Source organism: Megalobrama amblycephala, linkage group LG2 (assembly GCF_018812025.1).
Source record: "Megalobrama amblycephala isolate DHTTF-2021 linkage group LG2, ASM1881202v1, whole genome shotgun sequence".
Classification (NCBI taxonomy): Eukaryota; Metazoa; Chordata; class Actinopteri; order Cypriniformes; family Xenocyprididae; genus Megalobrama; species Megalobrama amblycephala.
In genome coordinates, this window is record NC_063045.1 from 24,420,722 (window position 1) to 24,440,362 (window position 19,641).

Genomic DNA, 19,641 nt, shown 5'->3' on the forward strand with positions numbered 1-19,641 from the left:
ATAACCCGATTCCAAAAAAGTTGGGACACTGTACAAATTGTGAATAAAAACAGAATGCAATGATGTGGAAGTTTCAATATTTTATTCAGAATACAACATAGATGACATATCAAATGTTTAAACTGAGAAAATGTATAATTTTAAGGGGAAAATAAGTTGATTTTAAATTTCATGGCATCAACATAACTCAAAAAAGTTGGGACAAGGCCATGTTTACCACTGTGTGGCATCCCCTCTTCTTTTTATAACAGTCTGCAAACGTCTGGGGACTGAGGCGACAAGTTGCTCAAGTTTAGGAATAGGAATGTTGTCCCATTCTTGTCTAATACAGGCTTCTAGTTGCTCAACTGTCTTAGGTCTTCTTTGTCGCATCTTCCTCTTTATGATGCGCCAAATGTTTTCTATGGGTGAAAGATCTGGACTGCAGGCTGGCCATTTCAGTACCCGGATCCTTCTTCTACGCAGCCATGATGTTGTAATTGATGCAGTATGTGGTCTGGCATTGTCATGTTGGAAAATGCAAAGTCTTCCCTGAAAGAGATGACATCTGGATGGGAGCATATGTTGTTCTAGAACTTGGATTTACCTTTCAGCATTGATGGTGCCTTTCCAGATGTGTAAGCTGCCCATGCCACACGCACTCATGCAACCCCATACCATCAGAGATGCAGGCTTCTGAACTGAGCGCTGATAACAACTTGGGTTGTCCTTGTCCTCTTTAGTCCGGATGACATGGCGTCCCAGTTTTCCAAAAAGAACTTCAAATTTTGATTCGTCTGACCACAGAATAAGGTAATAAAAACATCATCAAAGTAGTCCATGTGACATCAGTGGGTTAGTTATAAGTTTTTGAAGCATCGAAAATACATTTTGGTCCAAAAATAACAAAAACTACGACTTTATTCGGCATTGTCTTCTCTTCCGGGTCTGTGTATATCCACAGTGCTGCTTCTTCTATGGCGGTTGGCATCCAGCTTATTGGTGCATTACCGCCCCCTGTCAGTGACGCTGCTGACGTGTTATCCGGTGCGCCCGAGCTTCGTTTACAGTCTGAGGGAGATGCACGCTGTATTCAAGCTATTCTACATTGTTTGTATTTTGGTATTGCTATATTTTTTTAAATGGTGCGTAGGTGTGCATGTCGTGGATGTCCTAATCGCGTCACTGTCTGGAGCAGAAGGGGGCGGTAATGCAAGCTGGATGCCAACCGCCGTAGAAGATGATGATGCAGCGTCACTGTGGATATACACAGACCCGGAAGAGAAGACAATGCTGAATAAAGTTGTAGTTTTTGTTATTTTTGGACCAAAATGTATTTTAGATGCTTCAAAAACTTCTAACTAACCCACTGATGTCACACGGACTACTTTGATGATGTTTTTATTACCTTTCTGGACATGGACAGTCTACCGTACAAACACTTTCAATGGAGGGACAGAAAGCTCTTGGACTAAATCTAAAATATCTTAAACTGTGTTCCGAAGATGAACGGAGGTCTTACGGGTTTGGAACGACATGAGTGTGAGTCATTAATGACATAATTTTCATTTTTGGGTGAACTAACCCTTTAACTGTATCCCACCTCACTAGCGGCAAAATTGTTTTGCAATACAATATGAACACAATAAGTACATTGTACTTATTTTTTGATGTTAGCACATAGAGGTTAAGGCTACTACTACACCTACTATAAAGTGGGACCCAAGTGATTTTTTTTCTTTGTTTTTAATGTTAATCAAACAACAAAGACAGCTGCAGGAATATTAGGCTGCTGTCACTTTAAGAGCTGCACGCATCCAGTATATTGTTACAAATGGAGTTTCTTTCTCATCTGCGTACGTTCATGTAAGACATAACTGATTATGTTTGCAAGGATGCTTGCCAAGACAGGCATTTTGACAATTTTGTTTGAATATGTCTGTTCAATCGCAAGACGTGAAAGAGAACTCAGTTCAGTATTGCGTGCTTCAGATGTTTGCGCACACACAACTTTCCAAACAGAGCACGAGTAACGAATTGAGTTCCCTTTTACATCATCTTGTGCTTGTGTCTATCTGTCTAATACTTCTGGGCATAAAACATCTTAAGGCTAAAAGTAGCTCCTAACTTGCCGATTTAGGAGAAACTCTTTAAAAATAATGGCCGTGTCAGTCCTAATTTTAGGAGTCCTAAATTTTTGCTCTAAGAGTATTTCACAAAGCATTTTAGCGCTAAAACTATCTCCTAAATCTGTGAAATGTTAGGAGTAGTCAAGAGGACTCCTAAATCACTAAGACCTATTCACAAACAATCCTAATCCACCCAAAGACAATGAACACCATTGAGATAATAGCGATAGAGCCTTGGGTGCTGAACCTTTTCTTCATAAATGTAATACATTTTGATTTATAGATTTGAATCTACGATGAGACGCCAAAAAAAAAAAAAAAAAAAAAACTAACAAATAAATAAATATTGTCTGATTATCTGTGGCAATGGTTTTCATGAGTTCATACTTACAAATGATTGAATAGAGTAAAAATATATATAATAATATAATATAATTTGTCGCTTGAATTCTGCATTCTCTTGAGATGCAGACATCCAAGAGGCGGACAATTAACTGTATATACTAGTTTAATTAGTGACACTTAGCCTACATTTTAAAACCTTTATGGCAACAATATGGCCACATTTTATTTTGACTATGGCAACATTTTTATTAAAAAAATATTTATTTGAATAGGGCAACATTTGTATTTTAAAACCTTTATTTTAATATGGAAACATGACACCTCATTCTACAATATTTCTATGATTAAATCACTGACTCCTCCCCCATCAGCCAATCACTGTCTATACTCCATAGCAACAAGGTCAGCCCCGCCCTTACTCTTAGCTTAAGACTTCAGTCTATTCCTTAGTAAAAGTTTGTCTCAGCAGCTTTGTGAATAGGTTTTAAGAGAAAACTCTTAGCTAAGAACTTTTACTGCTATTTAGGAGAACTCTTAGTGGTAAGATAAAATGTTTTGTGAATACGGCCCCTGATCTGTTTATCGATCTATGTATATCTTTATTTCTTTATTTCTTACTTATTATCTTGTAAGATAACAGATTGGTTCAATAATAAACTAATTTAGTCAAATGGGACCTAAACATAAAATTCTTCAGTCAGCATCTAAATCTCTAATAAATACAATAAGTTTTTGTGTCTGGGACAAAAACACTTACAGCAGTCAGCAGTAATATTCCCGAGCTTTACAGTGAGAGAATCAAAAGCTTTGCACATAGACGTGCGACAGGGGCCCTGTTGTCCCCCACAAAATTTTAATGGTCGGAAATGTTAATAATCTGCGCATGGGGCTCTGGCCTTTGATCTGTTGACGAAACTGATCCAGTACTTATGAGTGACTGGCTAATGGCATTCCTCACACTTGCTCTATCATTGGCTAGAAGGAGAATGAAAGCCTACGGCAGCTCTCTGGGACTCCCAAATGGTCAAATGCCTTTAACGTCCCTGCTTCCTGTCGTATTCCTCCAGCCCTTATCCCAGCTTTACCACCAGCCCCTTTGAGCACCCTTTTTTATCCATACTTTTTTTAGACTTTTAAAGGGTCTGGCAGAAGCTCAGTGAGAGGGCGCGAGTGGGCTAACTTTCACTACCGCTGCTTATCCTAGATTCACTGGAGGCCGATTCAGAACAACACTACTGCATGGAAAGATAGGATCCCATTTGGGATTCACTGCAGAAAAACCTGCAACTTTTCGGAAGCGCCTCATTGGATTTTTTTTTTTTTTTCTGTGGGTAGAAAGTCGTTTCTACCATGAAGCAAACTTGGGACAAGGGTGTTTTTGAGAACGGCCAGTTAAAAGATCCAGGGAATGTTGGGAAAGCTTCTGTTGAACACCTCCAGAGGTAAGGAATGGGCTGGTGTTGGAAAAGTAGTTTGTGCTGCATGATTATGAAAAATCAATTCGTTTGCGAGTGTTTCGTCCCTATTTTGGGGAAAAAAAATCATGCTTGAGTAGAAAGTACAGTAAGAAATCTAAATGCTTGATGTCGCACGGTTTGCACGGTTCCTCAAGACACTGGGATGATGGATGGATTTGATGACTGTAACTTGGAGTTCTTTGCCAAAGTGTAAATCCACTGCGATTCTGAGCTGTATTATTGTAGCCACAGATCTCCAACATAAACAGTTATCATTCCTCCTGCTTATTCCATCATGCTTTCTGTTCCATCACAATGTAAACATACATTTCACCTGTTTAAAGCAATATAAATGTAATATAATTAATTTATTGCTTGATTTTTATTATACCTTTTTATTTTAAATTATTGTATTACATTTTATCATCTTACTTTTAAGCTTACTAATTTTTTTAATAAAGCTGAAAATATATTTACTTGGTACATATTTACCAGCTCAATTTGAAATTTAAAAAAGTGCATGTGTGTATATATGTATATGTAATTGTTAACACTCCTGGTAACACTTTACAATAAGGTTCATTAGTTAAACATTAGTTAATATATTAACTAACATGAACTAACCACGAGCAATACATTTGTTAATATATTTACTAATCTTCGTTAACGTTAGTTAATGAAAATACAGTTGTTCATTGTTTGTTCATGTTAGTTCACAGTGCATTAACTAATGTTCACAAGATTTTAATAATGTATTAGTAAATGTTGAAATTAACAAAGACTAATAAATGGTGTATAAGTGCAGTTCATTAGTCATGTTAACTAATGTAGTTAACTGTTAACTAATGAACCTTATTGTAAAGTGTTACCACACTCCTTAATGATAATTATAGCATAAATAATAGTATTTATTATAAATCTGACCATTTGAGTCTGACAGAAGTGTTGAGAATAGCTACAAATGTAATTAATTTTGCAATTAGTTAACTAAAAAATACCTTTTCATACTCTGAATTTTCTGTCATATTTTTTTTGGAAATATTCAAATAAATGATTGATCAGTGACTTGACTATTTAATGTTGTATAATGTATTATATGACGGCAGATAACTTTTGCCCTTGCCTTGTTGAATCAATTATGAAATAATTGGATAAAATTATGAACTTGGCTCTCCATAGACAGCACGTGGCAGTCATGTATGTGGCCCCGTTGAATGTTTTCAGCAGATGTTAGTGGTGACAAACTGCTATTTGTTTGTTGTTGATAAATGACACACAGCTTGATCAGTGCTGATGTGCACATAAGTGATTGCCACATTCCTGCAATATGCCTCTTTATGAAATGACTTAACACTAGTCAACACTGTTGCAAAAAATACACATTTTTGCAAGAAAAAACACTTGTATTTTATACTGTACATTTGTTCATTTATATTTTTGATAAGTCTAGATGGTTGCATTGGTAAATTGTGTAAAGAAAAACGTATTTTGCAAATGCCTCTCACATTCACTAGTGTTCATCATATGAGGTAGTTACATAACATTTGAAGAACTATGTAACTTGCTGTAGTGCAGGTGAACAGTGATGTTCAGTCTTGAGTGAAAACCCCCTGTAGCGTCACCAGTGGCTGACGTACAGAATCAGGCGACTCTTCCGTGTGTGTTACTGACAGAAATGTGGATGCCAATTTTGTTGCAGCGTTACAAAGACGTCCGTTTATGGACGTGCCGTCCACTGATTCTATTTTAAAACATTCTCCGTTTTTGCCCAACACTTCGTATGAGTATGTCCACGAAATTCTGCAGATATAACTTTTAGCAAGGGTGTCATACAAAGAAATAATGAACAAATCCAAAAATGAGAGAATAAATTAAATGTTAATAACTGATTATGTTGTAGTCAATATATGCTTTTTCCTGTGAGCTTTTTGTTTTTCTATAAATATAAATTGTTTTGCATAGTAAAATAAAACCTGTAGCTGTAGTTTGCCTTTTGTTGCCAAAAAAAAAGGTCAGATAAATACCTTAACCAAGTTCAAACATGTATGGTCATTATAAAATAATAATAATAATAATAATGAATATATATGTATATGTGTATATATATTATATATATGTTAATGAGAAATTGTAAAAAATTTGTTTTTCATTTATTTTTCCTGTGTTTATTGCAACATAATAAGGTAAATATTACATTTTTGCAGTGGTTTTGAAGAAAAATTGTGCCGAAATTGCTTTATTTCATTTATTAAAGTAAATTTACATATACATTTAAAAATATTTTGAAAAGGAAATGAACTGTGTATTTGTGAAGCTTAGTTAAGTCTGTTTCTGAAAACTTTTAATCGAAAATAATCATTGTCCTTATCATTATACTGGTTATACTATTATAAATTTGTGGCATTTCTTGAGAAATCTCTGTCATACTAAGTCAGCTTAATTGTTTAACAGTCCCTTGCAGGTTTGCTCCTGCATTAATCGGCGCAGTGCATTCAATCCTCAGCTGCCTCACAGCCAGTGAAAGGTCGTGGGCTCTGACCGTTTGGTGAAAGATGGGGCATTTTTGATGGATTGTTTTTAAATAGCACAGTGAACCGCAGCATTAGGACTGGTATTGTCAGGATGTGTCGGGCTGTTGTGTTGGCCTTTTTTTTCCTCTTGTCTGCCATGGTGTATCGCTCCCTCTCTTTTTCCATATATCCCTCCTCAGCTGCTCTCTCTATATCACTCTGCCAGCCCGACCCAGAGGGGGTAGTTTCCACGTACCACCAGGAACGCGTGGGCTGATGGGAGTCCCAGACGCCATTCTGGGCTACAGCACTTCTGTTTTTTTTCTGGAAAGTTTGGTGTAACCTGCTGTGTGAATATGACCCTGGAAAGGTACATTGTGTTATTGTTCATTTTTATTTTAACATTTCACTTTTTTTCCACAGCTGTCTTGGTCTTTGGTGTTGTTTGACCTTTTGAACAGTTGGATCTAGATGTTTTAAGCACCGTATAGAGCAGTAAAAGGTTTTATAATTGTTTCTTAGTGAAGGCTTGAATGCCGTGTTGACCTTGGTTCTTCATAGCATGCGTGTTTGCTAGTATTACCAGGGATGCGTAAATCACAGCTGGGAAATATTTTGTGAATGCCTTTGTCCCTTCAGCTCTTAAGACTGCCGGCTATTCGGTTGCCTTTTGTCATTAGTTTCATGTCTGTGTGGTCATGAATCGGTATGGTAACACAATGCTCTCTGGAAATTATCGTTTTGTGCTGTTTGATTTGTAGATGTGGCAACAGAGGCCTGCGAAATGTCTTTGTTGTTGGTTCTGGAACAACATTTATGTCAGAGTCCTAACTAACTATGAACTACCAGGGAAAAAAATTTAAATGCTGCACTGACCCTTACCTGCGTTTAATTCAATAGGAGATGTGGAATATCCAACTGGCCTATCCAATCGAATGCTTGCTAAGCGAATGGTAGTTTTGTTTCTTTATACACCATCATACGAATGTCGAGCAACACTTTATGGACGTTAGGAATGACTTCAAAACATAAATTCACTCATGACGTCCGTAAAGTCTTGCCCGACATGTGTATGATTGGGTATAAAGTAAGGGTTCTCCAGTCGATCATTGGAAGCAGCATATGCCGATACCAATCTATTTGAAGCCTTTTTATCTTGTTGAATTAATTATAGGGATGCTTCAATCAAGATTTTTAGACATTAATTCACATATATATATATATATATATATATATATATATATATATATATATATATATATATATATATATATATATATGAATTAATGTCTAAAAATCTTGATTGAAGCAATATATATATTTATATATTTTCCATAATTTTTTTTTTTTTTTTTTTTTTTACAATGGTGAAATTTTGTAAATAGTTGAGACAGCACAAGCCTGATTTCAAACACTGAATTGAATTCACAAAAGTAAACGGTAATAAAATAAGAACAAATAAACAATTTACAAGTATACAAGTACAAATAAATAAAACGGAATAAAGGTACAAATGAAATAAACAGTGCTTTAATTTTTTTCTTTCTTTTTTTTTCTGGTAGGTCTAACAGTAGTATTGAGGTTAGGAATTGAAGAAATTGATTAAGGAAGGAAATGTAAAATAATACTGAATGCTCTTCCATGAATAAATTAAATACAGATTAATCCTTACAATTAAAGTTACAAAAGTTATTCATTCAAGAGCAGTGAGTGTAATTAATGTTAACCAAACAACAGAAAATCAGAGACAGCAGCATGATTATTAGGCTGCTGTCACTTTTAAGATCAAATACATGGATCCAATATACTGTTACACATGCATTTTCTTTCTCATCTATTTACGTTCACTTAAGACAAAACTGACTGTGCATACTCAAGAGGGTAATTTTGTAGATACATTTTTGTGTATTTGAGTATGGCGCTTACAAGCTCTTTGTGAGGTGACTTTGTGCAAGCTTTGAGTGTGCGTGTAAGTGCTGAGTGGTTTAAACACTGGCAAGTCTTAAAAATAAATGTAAGTTAATCACTTCCGTCAACTGTGCATGCAGCTCGCTTATAGTGCAGACGCGGCGATGTGGTGATGTGAAGCCATTTGCGCATTTTGAGGTAAAGAGAGTGAGCGTGCAGTGATTCATGCTGTTTGTGAAATTACGTCTCACAGAACATTTTCAAATTACTTTGTAAGTTATTTAATAAAGAAATATGAATTGTATCTCACTTTCAGCATTATAATTATTTTACCCGCACCAGTCAGAGATTGAGACGATGTCGCTGCATTTCATACCATGGCTTTCACTGCAGGCGCGTCTTTATGCGTCGTCAGCATGAGATCTTTTTATGAGATGGGCAAATTGAGAGATTGCCCATACAATGGTCAGAAACAGAGCAGCAATGCTAACATTAGCTTTATGTTCGATTACTAATAAAGTTGTCAAGGAAACAAACTGCAAAAGAAAAACACTGCAATGCTAGCATCTTCATCAAATTTAAGGACTTTGACTAATTGATGCATTTTATTAGTTTTAAACTATGCACGTGCCGCCACATTCATGTGATGTTGGCAAACCTGAAAACCAGCAAAACTTCTTTATGCTTTCATTCATTGAGTCATCCTCTGATGTTGCGAGAGTTTTTTTTTTTTTTTTTTTTTTTTTTTTTTTTTTCCCCTCTCATTGCAGTTGCCGTAGCCAAATGGTTCTGATGCCATTTGGCTAAATTGTGAGGTTCAGAAAGTGTGTCTGAATGTTTCCTCCTGTGGCTTGGATCACATGACAGTTTATTCAGGAAGGTGTGATCTCTCAAATATCAACACTCGCCCTTTCAGCAATCATAGCACGGGTGCTGTCAGCTGCTTTGATTTATGGACGATGGTAAAAACTGAACGGCCATTAATTATCAAAACCAGTTTGGTTGGTGAGGTTGGTTAAATTTGTGAAATCAGTCTTTGGAATAACATGGTACAAAAATTCCTTAACTCTTATGCACAAACATGACATGTACAATGTGAAAAGACTTGTCGACAAGGCGCCATGTTAGCTTGGTGAAAAAGTGCTAGGCTTGGCCCTCAGCTGGTGTCAACCGCTATCAGCCTATTTGTGGTGACACTTATTTGTTTCCATCTTTGTAGAATTGTGGGTTTCCGGCTGTGGTGCTCAGGCCTCCGAGCATGTGTTCATTGCTTTGTTGACATGTAGAAGCAAATGGGCTAATCTTTAAGTTAAATGTATGACAGTTTTATGGCACCAGCATTTCTGAGTTTGAAAATACATTTAAAAAAAATACATTTGTGATAAATTGTCATTGTCTAAAATAAGAATTATTCTCCTAAATAAGGGGGGAAATGATCTGATTGGCAAAAAAGAAAAAATGGGTGGAGGGAAAAAAAACATCCTTTGAAAACCAGCCCCACACAAAGCTATAGCCAGAATATCATAGATAGTTGGGACAGTAGTGAATGCCATTGAAAACACCCAATGGCATAGCAACCACTCAAAATGCACTAGCAAATCAAACGCTGCATCCAAAATTGCGTACTGATTATAGGTACTACATTTGAATTTGAATTTACTTTGCGACTGTTAAAAAGTATGCTGTATAAAATATGAAATTTGGACATACTATATCCGTCATGTTGTCACTGTAACGTCACCTACCAGCGTCAGTTGCGCTGCTTCACTGCCATTCACAAGCCCTCTTCTGTGGCCTCATGGGATAGTAAAGTGTCCATTGAATGTGCACGTCAGAATCAGGACTTTTCACCTACTGTTTTTCTAATACTATGTATTCGGACATACTACTCTTTTGGCATGCTGTTTTTCACATACTATACAGTAAGCAAATATTTGATTCCGGACGCAGCGAAAGTGATAGACTACTAATCAATTCATAGGATTATTACTAATCCATTACTTTTTTACAATAACTGAAAAGCCAGGTGCATGATCGACCTTGAGGTCTGATGACTTCAAAGTATATCAGAGCAATTTTTTTTTTTTTCAGCTTATATATCCATTTATAGCTTAATCAAAAACAAATGTGCCATCTCATCTAAGTGGTAAAATTACAAATTCATATTTGATGTAATTAGAAATGGGAAGTCAGCCGTATGACCACTGCTTCACACCAATCCCGATGCGGTTTCCCTTTTCAGAACGTGCTCGATATGACATCACTGACAGCTCTATATGTGTTTGATTGAATTATATGTAATGAGCACTGCTGTAGCTGCACTGTAACATCTTGCTGTGTGCCGAACATATGCTGAGAACACATCGGCCAAGTGTAAAGGTCCCTGGGTAAACATAGTCTAAAATTAAAGAAGGTGTTTATCCGAGTTTAATTGGACGTCTGTCCCTAAGCAGAATCAAGGCACAAGGCAGATCTGCTTATAAACTAGATTTAGCCTTTATTTGATTGTTAAAATACAAGGTCCTCCAAGGGCAGAATTAAAATCATTGTCATGCCACTGTAGGTACATTTGGCGCCAGTGTCAAATTCATTTTGACATTGTGTGTTGGGTGTCCATCTGATAACTTAATGTTATTAATGTTTCCCTCAATGACTGTATCAGTTTTTTCCCCAACCTCTTTTTCCCTCAACATCTCAATAAGGCTTTAGTGCCCCCATAAAGGGATAGTTCACCCAAAAATGAAAATTCTGTTATAGGGCGTTATCATTAACGCGCATTGAGGGCGATTACCGTAAATGATCACCTGTTTTTACAGCGCCTTTTAATAGACGGAGCCGTTTCACGGACAAGCCACGCAATATTTTTGGGCGAACTATATGAACCTTTAAATCTGTCTAATGCCGCTCATTTGAAAGCAGGTGATGGCGATTTAGCATAGGGAACCGGCTTATGCGAAATCCTGAGAATAGCATGCGATTAATCGTGCAGCCCTATTCTGTTATCATTAACTTGAGGGCGAGTAAATGATGACAGAATTTTTATTTTTGGGCGAACTATCCTTTAAATCAATTCCAAATCATAGTTATGCTCCTTTTTTGCTCCATTATATTATCCTTCTTTAAAAAAAAGTAAATTCAGTCATAATTTACATTCCCTCAAGTCATGCCAAACCTGTATGCTGCTTTTTTTTCCCCAATGCTCAGCTGCTCTTAAAGGGATGGTTCACTCAAAAATGAAAATTTGATGTTTATCTGCTTACCCCCAGGGCATCCAAGATGTAGGTGACTTTGTTTCTTCAGTAGAACACAAATGATGATTTTTATCAGTAACCGAACAGTATTTATATCAGTTTTTACCTCTAAAACACCACTATGTCCAACTGCCTTGAGCATCCGGTGTGTGAGGTCTGAACGCGCTCTGACAACAGAAGCGATGCCTCGTACTCATTGAAGCAAAGTGCGAGAGATCACTTCTGTCATCAAAACACGTTTTTTTGACCTTACTAACAGGATGCACAGGGCAGTTGGACATAGTGGTGTTTTAGTGGTAAAAAATGATATAAATACTGTTCGGTTTCTCGCACAAACCGATAGTTTCGTGTCTTCGGACATCAATGTGTCGTCACAAGCCGCAGGGTTTAATTTGGATATGGCTGTGCATGTTTTTTTGACTCTTACAGATGAAGTTCCCATTGACACGCATTATACGACTCACAGACCACAATGGTTGGAGTTAAAAATCATAATTTGTGTTCTACTGAAAGAAACAAAGTCAACTACATCTTGGATGCGCTGGGGGTAAGCAGATAAACATCAAATTTTCATTTTTGGGTGAACTATCCCTTTAACAGATTATATCAAGTTTACTAATGTATTTTGCAAAATTCCACAGATTTTCTCCCAAATTAAGCATTGGAAGTGCAACAACAGTCGCTTAAAAACAAAACAACAATCAATACAAAAAAAATGTTGAGCCACCAAGTAATGCAAATTTTTAAAACTGCAATTTTCTACACAGTTCTATATAGTTTTCTTTTTGTATAATGGAACTCTAAAAATGTATTATTTAACTCACTGATTAAATGAGGCTAAGTATAAAAATGTTATATTTTTAAGATGTATTTTCTGTATTCATGTGACTGTCTACAGGTCATGTACTGTATCAGAGTATTCCACATCAGATAGAGCAATGATTCCCAACCAGGGGTGCATTACACATTGGCATCCATTGCCGGACAGTAAACCAAAGGAAACTGCGAACGTGCATCTTATCAAAATCTCACAGCTATACTTAGTTGGTGAGAGGACACTTAATGTTATAGAGACAACATTACTATTAATCAACCAATCAGATTTTAGGATTTGTGCTTGATGCATACATTGTTGTGAATAATTATTTTATTATTCCTGTGTACTAATGAATCATGCACAATAAGACCAGAAGCATGTATACAGACAGTAACTAGGCTCAGCTTTGATTTCATGTTGCCTTTAATGGACTTCAGTGTGGCGCTCCCCCTCATTTCACGTAACTAACATATCACAGACCCTGACAACAGCCCGGTCATGCCTTAATGCCAGGAATGTGTACGGTTTCTCTCCAAAGACTTTGAAATCTCACTTAAAGCTCAGGGTTGCACAGATGCTGCTGCTGCTGCTCAGTGAAGTGGGAGTAGTTTGTAGCACGTGTGCTCACCATAAAGGCATTTTGCTTTCATCTATGGTCATCGCAGCGGAGGAACGCATTTAACCCTCTGGCATTGTTTGTTTTACAACCTGTAGGTCAGTTGTTCATTTTATGCCATTGTACCATTCTTTATAATGCCTTACATGAGTTTCTGCATTGTAAAGCCAACATACTGAAACTTCAGTGAGGAACAGAACAGTTTCTAATGTATAATATTTCTCTGTTAAAATATTTTCTTAAACCCCAGTTTAATATTCAGAGACAACCATAAAAAAAGCCATTTGTTGATAATAACTGTATATTTATTTATATATTATCTATATATATTTCAGCCAGCATAGCAACACTGCTGCCAATAGCACTAGTTTGTGGTAGAGCCATCTGTTTTCCTAACCAATGTCTGGCAAACCTGTTTGAAAACAATTATTACAGTTCCTGTACATTACACAATTCAATGGTTAAATTATACTATAATATATTAGATATTAAGTTATATATTTTAAAGTTATATTTAATTAAATTTAATAATTAAAACGTAATATTCTCAAATTCTCAAGCTTGTCTGAAATTCAGGGTGATGCGACAGCTAAATATGATTGTGACAATTATTTCAATTATAATTATTGATGGGTTCTCTGGTCATATTGACACCATCTCACACTGAGAATAATTGTAAGCCATTTTCGTCAAATAATGTGTTTCTGGTTGAGGTAGATTGAATTTCTAATTTTTCTCAATGAAATCTTTATAGAGTATAGTTTAGGCTTGTAAGTGTTCAGGGTGTTAAGTAGCCTACTCTGCTAAATAGTCCTTTTATTGCTTTCAGCTTTATGGTGTTTTCACACATTCTTCTCAGGTCTTCAGTATACCATAAAATGGTACTTTAGGTCCAGCTAAAACACATGTGGCCTTTTCAAAGTCACACATTTGTCACACACTTGTCACAAAACCAGAAAAGAAATCTGTCAAGAATTTAGGGTAATATAACAAGTTAAGCTTTTAAAGGGGTGGTTCATTGCGATTTCACTTTTTTTAACTTTAGTTAGTGTGTAATGTTGCTGCTTGAGCATTAACAGTATCTGCAAAGTTACAGCGCTGAAAGTTCAATGCAAACGGAGATATTGTCTTTTAAAGTTTAATGCCTACAATTACGACCGGTTTGGACTACAATGAGCTTCTTCCCGGCTTGGTGACATCATAAACCCTGCAATTAACATAAACCCTGCCCATGGGAACACGCAAACAAAGAGGACAAGGCCATGTCGCACGGCATTATGGAAGCAGAAGAGTTGTCTATACCGGACATGCGCGGCGCAATTCAACGCGTCAAAAGATAATAGAACCAATTATAATCTGTGATGTTTTCTACACTGAATGCGCCGCTGAAGACAGCTTCCAGAATCTACACGCGTTCAATGCTGGATTTGCACAAAGGCTACTGAAAGATGAAGTATTCCCACTTTAAAAGCAGAAGCTGCTGTTTATCGTCCCCAAACTGTAAGTACGTTTTATTGTTTGTATGTGACTTTTAAATGTATAGTTCTGTTGCTATTTTTTGGTTGCATCAAGGACGTAAACAAAGACCAATGCAGTTTGGCTTCGCTAGCCAGTTAGCTAAATTCTATTGCATACTTCTCCAACAAACACCAAATTAAACGATTACAAATTAAACGATACCTTTACAAAAATGCTACTGCTTAGTCATGTATTCAGCTACAGTAAAGATTTAATCAGAACACTGTGGGGCAGCAGTAACATTTACAAGTGACAGCATATCTAAACACTTTGACACAAATACAAACGGAAATACTTACCATTCGGAAACGTCCTTTAAAAATCGTGCTTGCAGAGGTTCTGCTTGACCCTCTTCATTACTGCTATATGGGTCTGATTCGGGCTTAAATTGATACAGCAATATTGATGCCATTATTTACATTTCCTCTGAAAGCATGCAACTATTACCTGTAATGGTAAGGGCGTGTTGTTTCCGGATACTTCAGTGAATCACAATACACTGGGCCAGCTAACCAATCTGAGCCCATTACATTACATTTCGGAGTAAGTGGTGTCATAGAACCAGGAAGTCAAACTGGCCGTTCAAATGACAATGGAGACAGCTGTGTAGAATAAAGGTAAAATGTATGAAAAATACGAAGCATTAAGACATGTTGAACTGCACCCCATAAACACAATCAAGCCTAGAAAAATAACAGTGACCCACCCCTTTAAATAAGCATCAATGGAGGAAGACACTTTTTATGCCCAGATAGTGTAGTTATAGCATCTACCAGATGGGACTAACTGCCTGGCTGAAGTGTGCTGAACATTCCTCTGGACCGCCTTTAAAAACTTGTGAAACCAAAGAGGCCTATGGAACACTGTCTCCTGTCAGCAGACGGGGCTGCTTGGCCCACAGAACTAAAGCACATGATTAACATACAGTGCAAATAAAACTGGACATCTACAAAGTGCTTACTCTAACATGGTGACAGAAAACAGTGGGTGCTAATAATAGAATGACACATGATTTGATTTATGAATTTGATTTACGAGGCCCAGGCGGAATCTTCAGATGTTCTTGTTTCATTTCCAGTCTTGATTTTGGGAGAAAATCTGTGGAATTGTGTGGACTGGATTGGTAAACTTGATATAATAAGTTAAATGGAGTTGAGAGCATTGTAGTAATTGTAGTAATAAGACTGAATTTATTATTTAAGAAGGAAGGTATTATTAGTGCTGCTGAATAAAACATGAAATCAAAGTTTTATATACTTACTAAATGATCGGTCCTTGTAAATTATCATTTTGATGGTCATGGAAATCCTGGAAATTTATCATAGATTTTATAGGTCTGAAAATGTTATGGAAATTTTGTGAAAATCACCATTGGAAAATGCTTCATGTAATCAAGAAATTGTGTCCTGCACATTATTCTCTCTCAATATTCCTTTTCAATTAGAAATATCACAGTAAAATTTTTACAGGAAAAAATGACAACAGTAAAAACCTAATTGGTTACCTTGCCATATATGGTGAAAAATTGTAAATGGTTTATCACGTATGTAATTTTACTGTAAAATAGGGTCAAAATTGTTTGCCCCCCTTTTTTTCTTTTTCCCCCAAGTAAAATATGAATTACCATATAATTATATTATTGCCCATGATTTATGGAAAAGCTACTTACGATGAACTTTGTGGTTTTCTATTTTACCACCTGTATTATTATTATGGTTATAAGTACATTTCAAGATAAAAAGTATTAGTTTGCTATCACTTAAAAAATTCTGTAATACCTGAAACACTGTCACTCACCGTATTTTTATGCTGAATATCTGTTTTATTTGCTTATTTTATTTTCATGTTGTCCGTCACTAAATTGACACATTCAATAGCGACACCTGTCTAAATATCTCTACATCAATTTTATACTGTCTCCACCTGTTTCCTTATGAGCATATATGGTGCAGAGTTGACACTTCTAAAGAAAGCTAAGATGTTGTACAAGGCCCTAAATTCACAGTTTATCATCTTTCCTTCAAACCGTGACGTCATGGGTGATTTGTGGTGTATTAAGCTCCAGATCAACATACTATATTGGAGGAGTAGCCTTCTTTCCATAATGAGCCCGTATAAGTTTCAGTCACATCTGAAACGGAGACGGGCCAGCTAGCAGGTTGAGGTCTCGGGTGTAAAAATGACCAGGCATGGCAATGCTGAATGCAATGCCTGCATTTCACCAGCAGGTGTGCTGAAGGAAAGAGCATGGGTCAATATATAATTTTACCAGTCACCATTTGTAATTTTAGGTGCTAACTGCTGCTGATGTTAATGGATAGCAATGCCTGATATTCCTCATGGACTAACAGCGGTGTTCGTCTCTGATCATGTGACCTGGCCCAGCCTATAGTGTGTACTGTCTGACCGACATTTTGTTGACTTGCTGACAGTTGAAAATAGGTCACCTTTTGATCGCTGCCAAGACTGTGGTAGCCGGTAGCTATTGTTCAGCAAGTTAGATAAATGAGGAGGATCGAAATACCTGGAATAATTGCTCCATAATCCATTGGTGTTGGCAGGTGGTTTTTTTTTTTCCTCCTCATGGATGGTCACTGACTGCTGGACTGTTTTTATGCTTTTTAATGGAAGTTTCCTGAGAGATTAACTTCAATATATATCATCTGTCCTTTACATGTAAGATCACAAAATAAATGTCCAGGCCATATTTCTACCTAAAAGGAAAAAAAAAAAAAAACATGGAAAAACTATTACGAATTTTAAGATCTTTTGCATTGTGACCTTATTTTTATGACAGTTAAGCAAATATTTTCATATTTCATTTTCGTAATCATTTATTTTATTTTTTAATATGCAATATGGTGGACACCAAGAGTTACTAAGGTAGGATATTGATCAGTAACATTTCCAGATGTCTTCACAATGCAGAAGCCTCATTAAGCAAAATATCTTATTTTGGAGTGAAATGGGATTTTGTGTAGACAACTGTACATTATTTTTCAAGTTAAACAAACCATATCTACCACACATAAATAGCCTCTGAGGGCTTTAAGATTAATTTAGAGGGCACAGTGGCAACAGGCAAGGCATGTTTTACAGCCGCTTTACAGACCCTGTGACAGCTTGTCTTTCTCTAAGACTGCATAATGATATTCCTCGTAACACAAACCCATCCAGCCATGCCAAAAAATCTCCATATTAGCAACAAAATTAATAGATGAAGGGGTGTAGGAATAATCTGAAATGTAGGGGACACAACATACTTGTCAGCTTTGCTCAAGAATATTATTTACTTGGACTGGTAATGATTTTCAATTATTTATTTACACACTGTTCACCCAGTAATCATAACTGAATTCTAAATAGGCACTAGTCATAGCTCAGATATTAGTATTAGTCTATGAAAGGTACAAAAAGGTTCTATATCAAGACAACAAATACCACAATGATGCAAGTTTGTGCGACGTAGCATTAGCATAGTAGCATTAGTGTTTATGTGTTTGTTTAGACCATTGTGAACATTGCCAATGAGGTTCTACATATTAAGGACCCCAGATACCACAAGGCAGTGATTTTGTGTTTGCCGAAGTAGCTTTAGTGTTTACATGTTTTAGTCCACTGCGCACGTTGAAATTAAAGGTGCTAAAGAGGATCTTTTCGCCGACTGAGAAACTAAAGACTGTTAGTGAGTTTTTGAAATGAGCGCATGCGTAAGAACAACCCCCCTCCTTCACAGCTCATTTTGAGGGAACGCCTCCCAAAACTCGTGCACGAGTATTGGAACACGAGTGTTTACCACCGGCATTCGCTGTGTCGTGTTAGTGGATTCATTATGTCGGACTCACCGCAGGTAACTTATAATCTGCAGTTGTTACTCCTGTCTCCTGACAAAAACATTGCATGCAGCGCCTGTGGAGTGTGGAAAGTTACTGGAGCGCGCAGCCGCACACGTCTCGCACGTCTTGCACAAGGAACGTCATGGCAGTGATTGACAAGCCAGAGGGCCAATCGGCTGATGTTTTTAAGGCCCTACCTCGTGCACAGATGATGTATATTAATATTATTACTTTCAGTGCACCTAATAAATAGTCTTTTATCAGTTAGTAAAGACAGTTTCAAGTAATATTGCAAAAATGTATAAAACAAAACATCCTCTTTAGCACCTTTACGGTTCTATGGACGGTTCTAGGACTCCAAATACCACAAGGATGCAAGTTTATGTGCTTGAAGTAGTATTTGCCATAGTAGCTTAATGTTTATGTATTTTAGTCCACTGCGCACACTGCTAACAAGGTTCTACATAAGGACTTCCACAAGGACATGAGTTTGTGTGCTTGATGAGTCTAACAACTATTGTAGTCTTTGTAGAATCTTGTTAGCAGCTATTCTAAAAAATCCATTGGAAATTCTGTAGGGAGAATTTTGCTTTCCAGATTGGCCTACAAATTGATGCTATACTAATTTGATACTATTTTTATTTATAGAATTTTTTTTAGACGCATTCATGTTTAAACAATGAAAGCCCAAGTTAACATGCCCAAACTACAGGGTTCTACTACAGTATTTCCTGACAGCTCCTTTCTATGCCACGTCTTTTCTGACGCAACCTCAGTGTGCACCTGCCAAACGTTGTTTGTTTTCGTTTAGCACGGTGGGGAAGCCAACCCTGTGCTTCTCTTGTCATTAGCTGAACTTGATTAGATGACAAAAAAAGCTAAAGTTTCCCTCTGGAGGCAGTCTGAGCAGATGACACAGCTGCAGGTTGGCGTTGATTGTCTGTGGGGTGGGACGTGTGAAGGTGCGGGCTATTCTTGTTCATTCACAATGTAAATATCAGGCAGATGTATGAAGAGTGAGTCATGTAGACATTTTAAGGGTCGAGGTGACTCATGTCCACCCACAGTCCATCTTGCATAACACCCAAAACATCACACACACGAACAAGAACTCAGGTAGACCTGCCGTTTCTTTCAAACACCACAGCAATGATTCAACTGATGCTTACTGATTTTTTTTTTTTTTAAACTTTTATACCTTTTTTAACAAAAGTTTTGAATTAATGACTCTAGTCAAGTTGTAATCATCAGACATCAAATTAATTTTTTGTTTGC

At 36.7% G+C, this 19,641-nt stretch overlaps 1 protein-coding gene across 2 annotated transcripts in view; it reads left to right on the top strand.

Annotated features, from left to right (window-relative positions):
• rbm20 (RNA binding motif protein 20) overlaps positions 1 to 19,641 on the top strand; it is a 92,567-nt gene that overhangs the window by 4,066 nt on the left and 68,860 nt on the right. Inside the window, exon 1 of one of the 2 annotated variants that reach the window (XM_048167509.1) lies at positions 2,942 to 3,895. The exons of the other annotated variant lie outside the window; for it this stretch is intronic. Coding sequence (XP_048023466.1) covers positions 3,804 to 3,895 — 92 coding nt within the window. The 5' untranslated portion in view covers positions 2,942 to 3,803. Of the gene's footprint in view, positions 1 to 2,941; positions 3,896 to 19,641 lie in introns of those variants that run through there. 2 annotated transcript variants of the gene reach the window in all.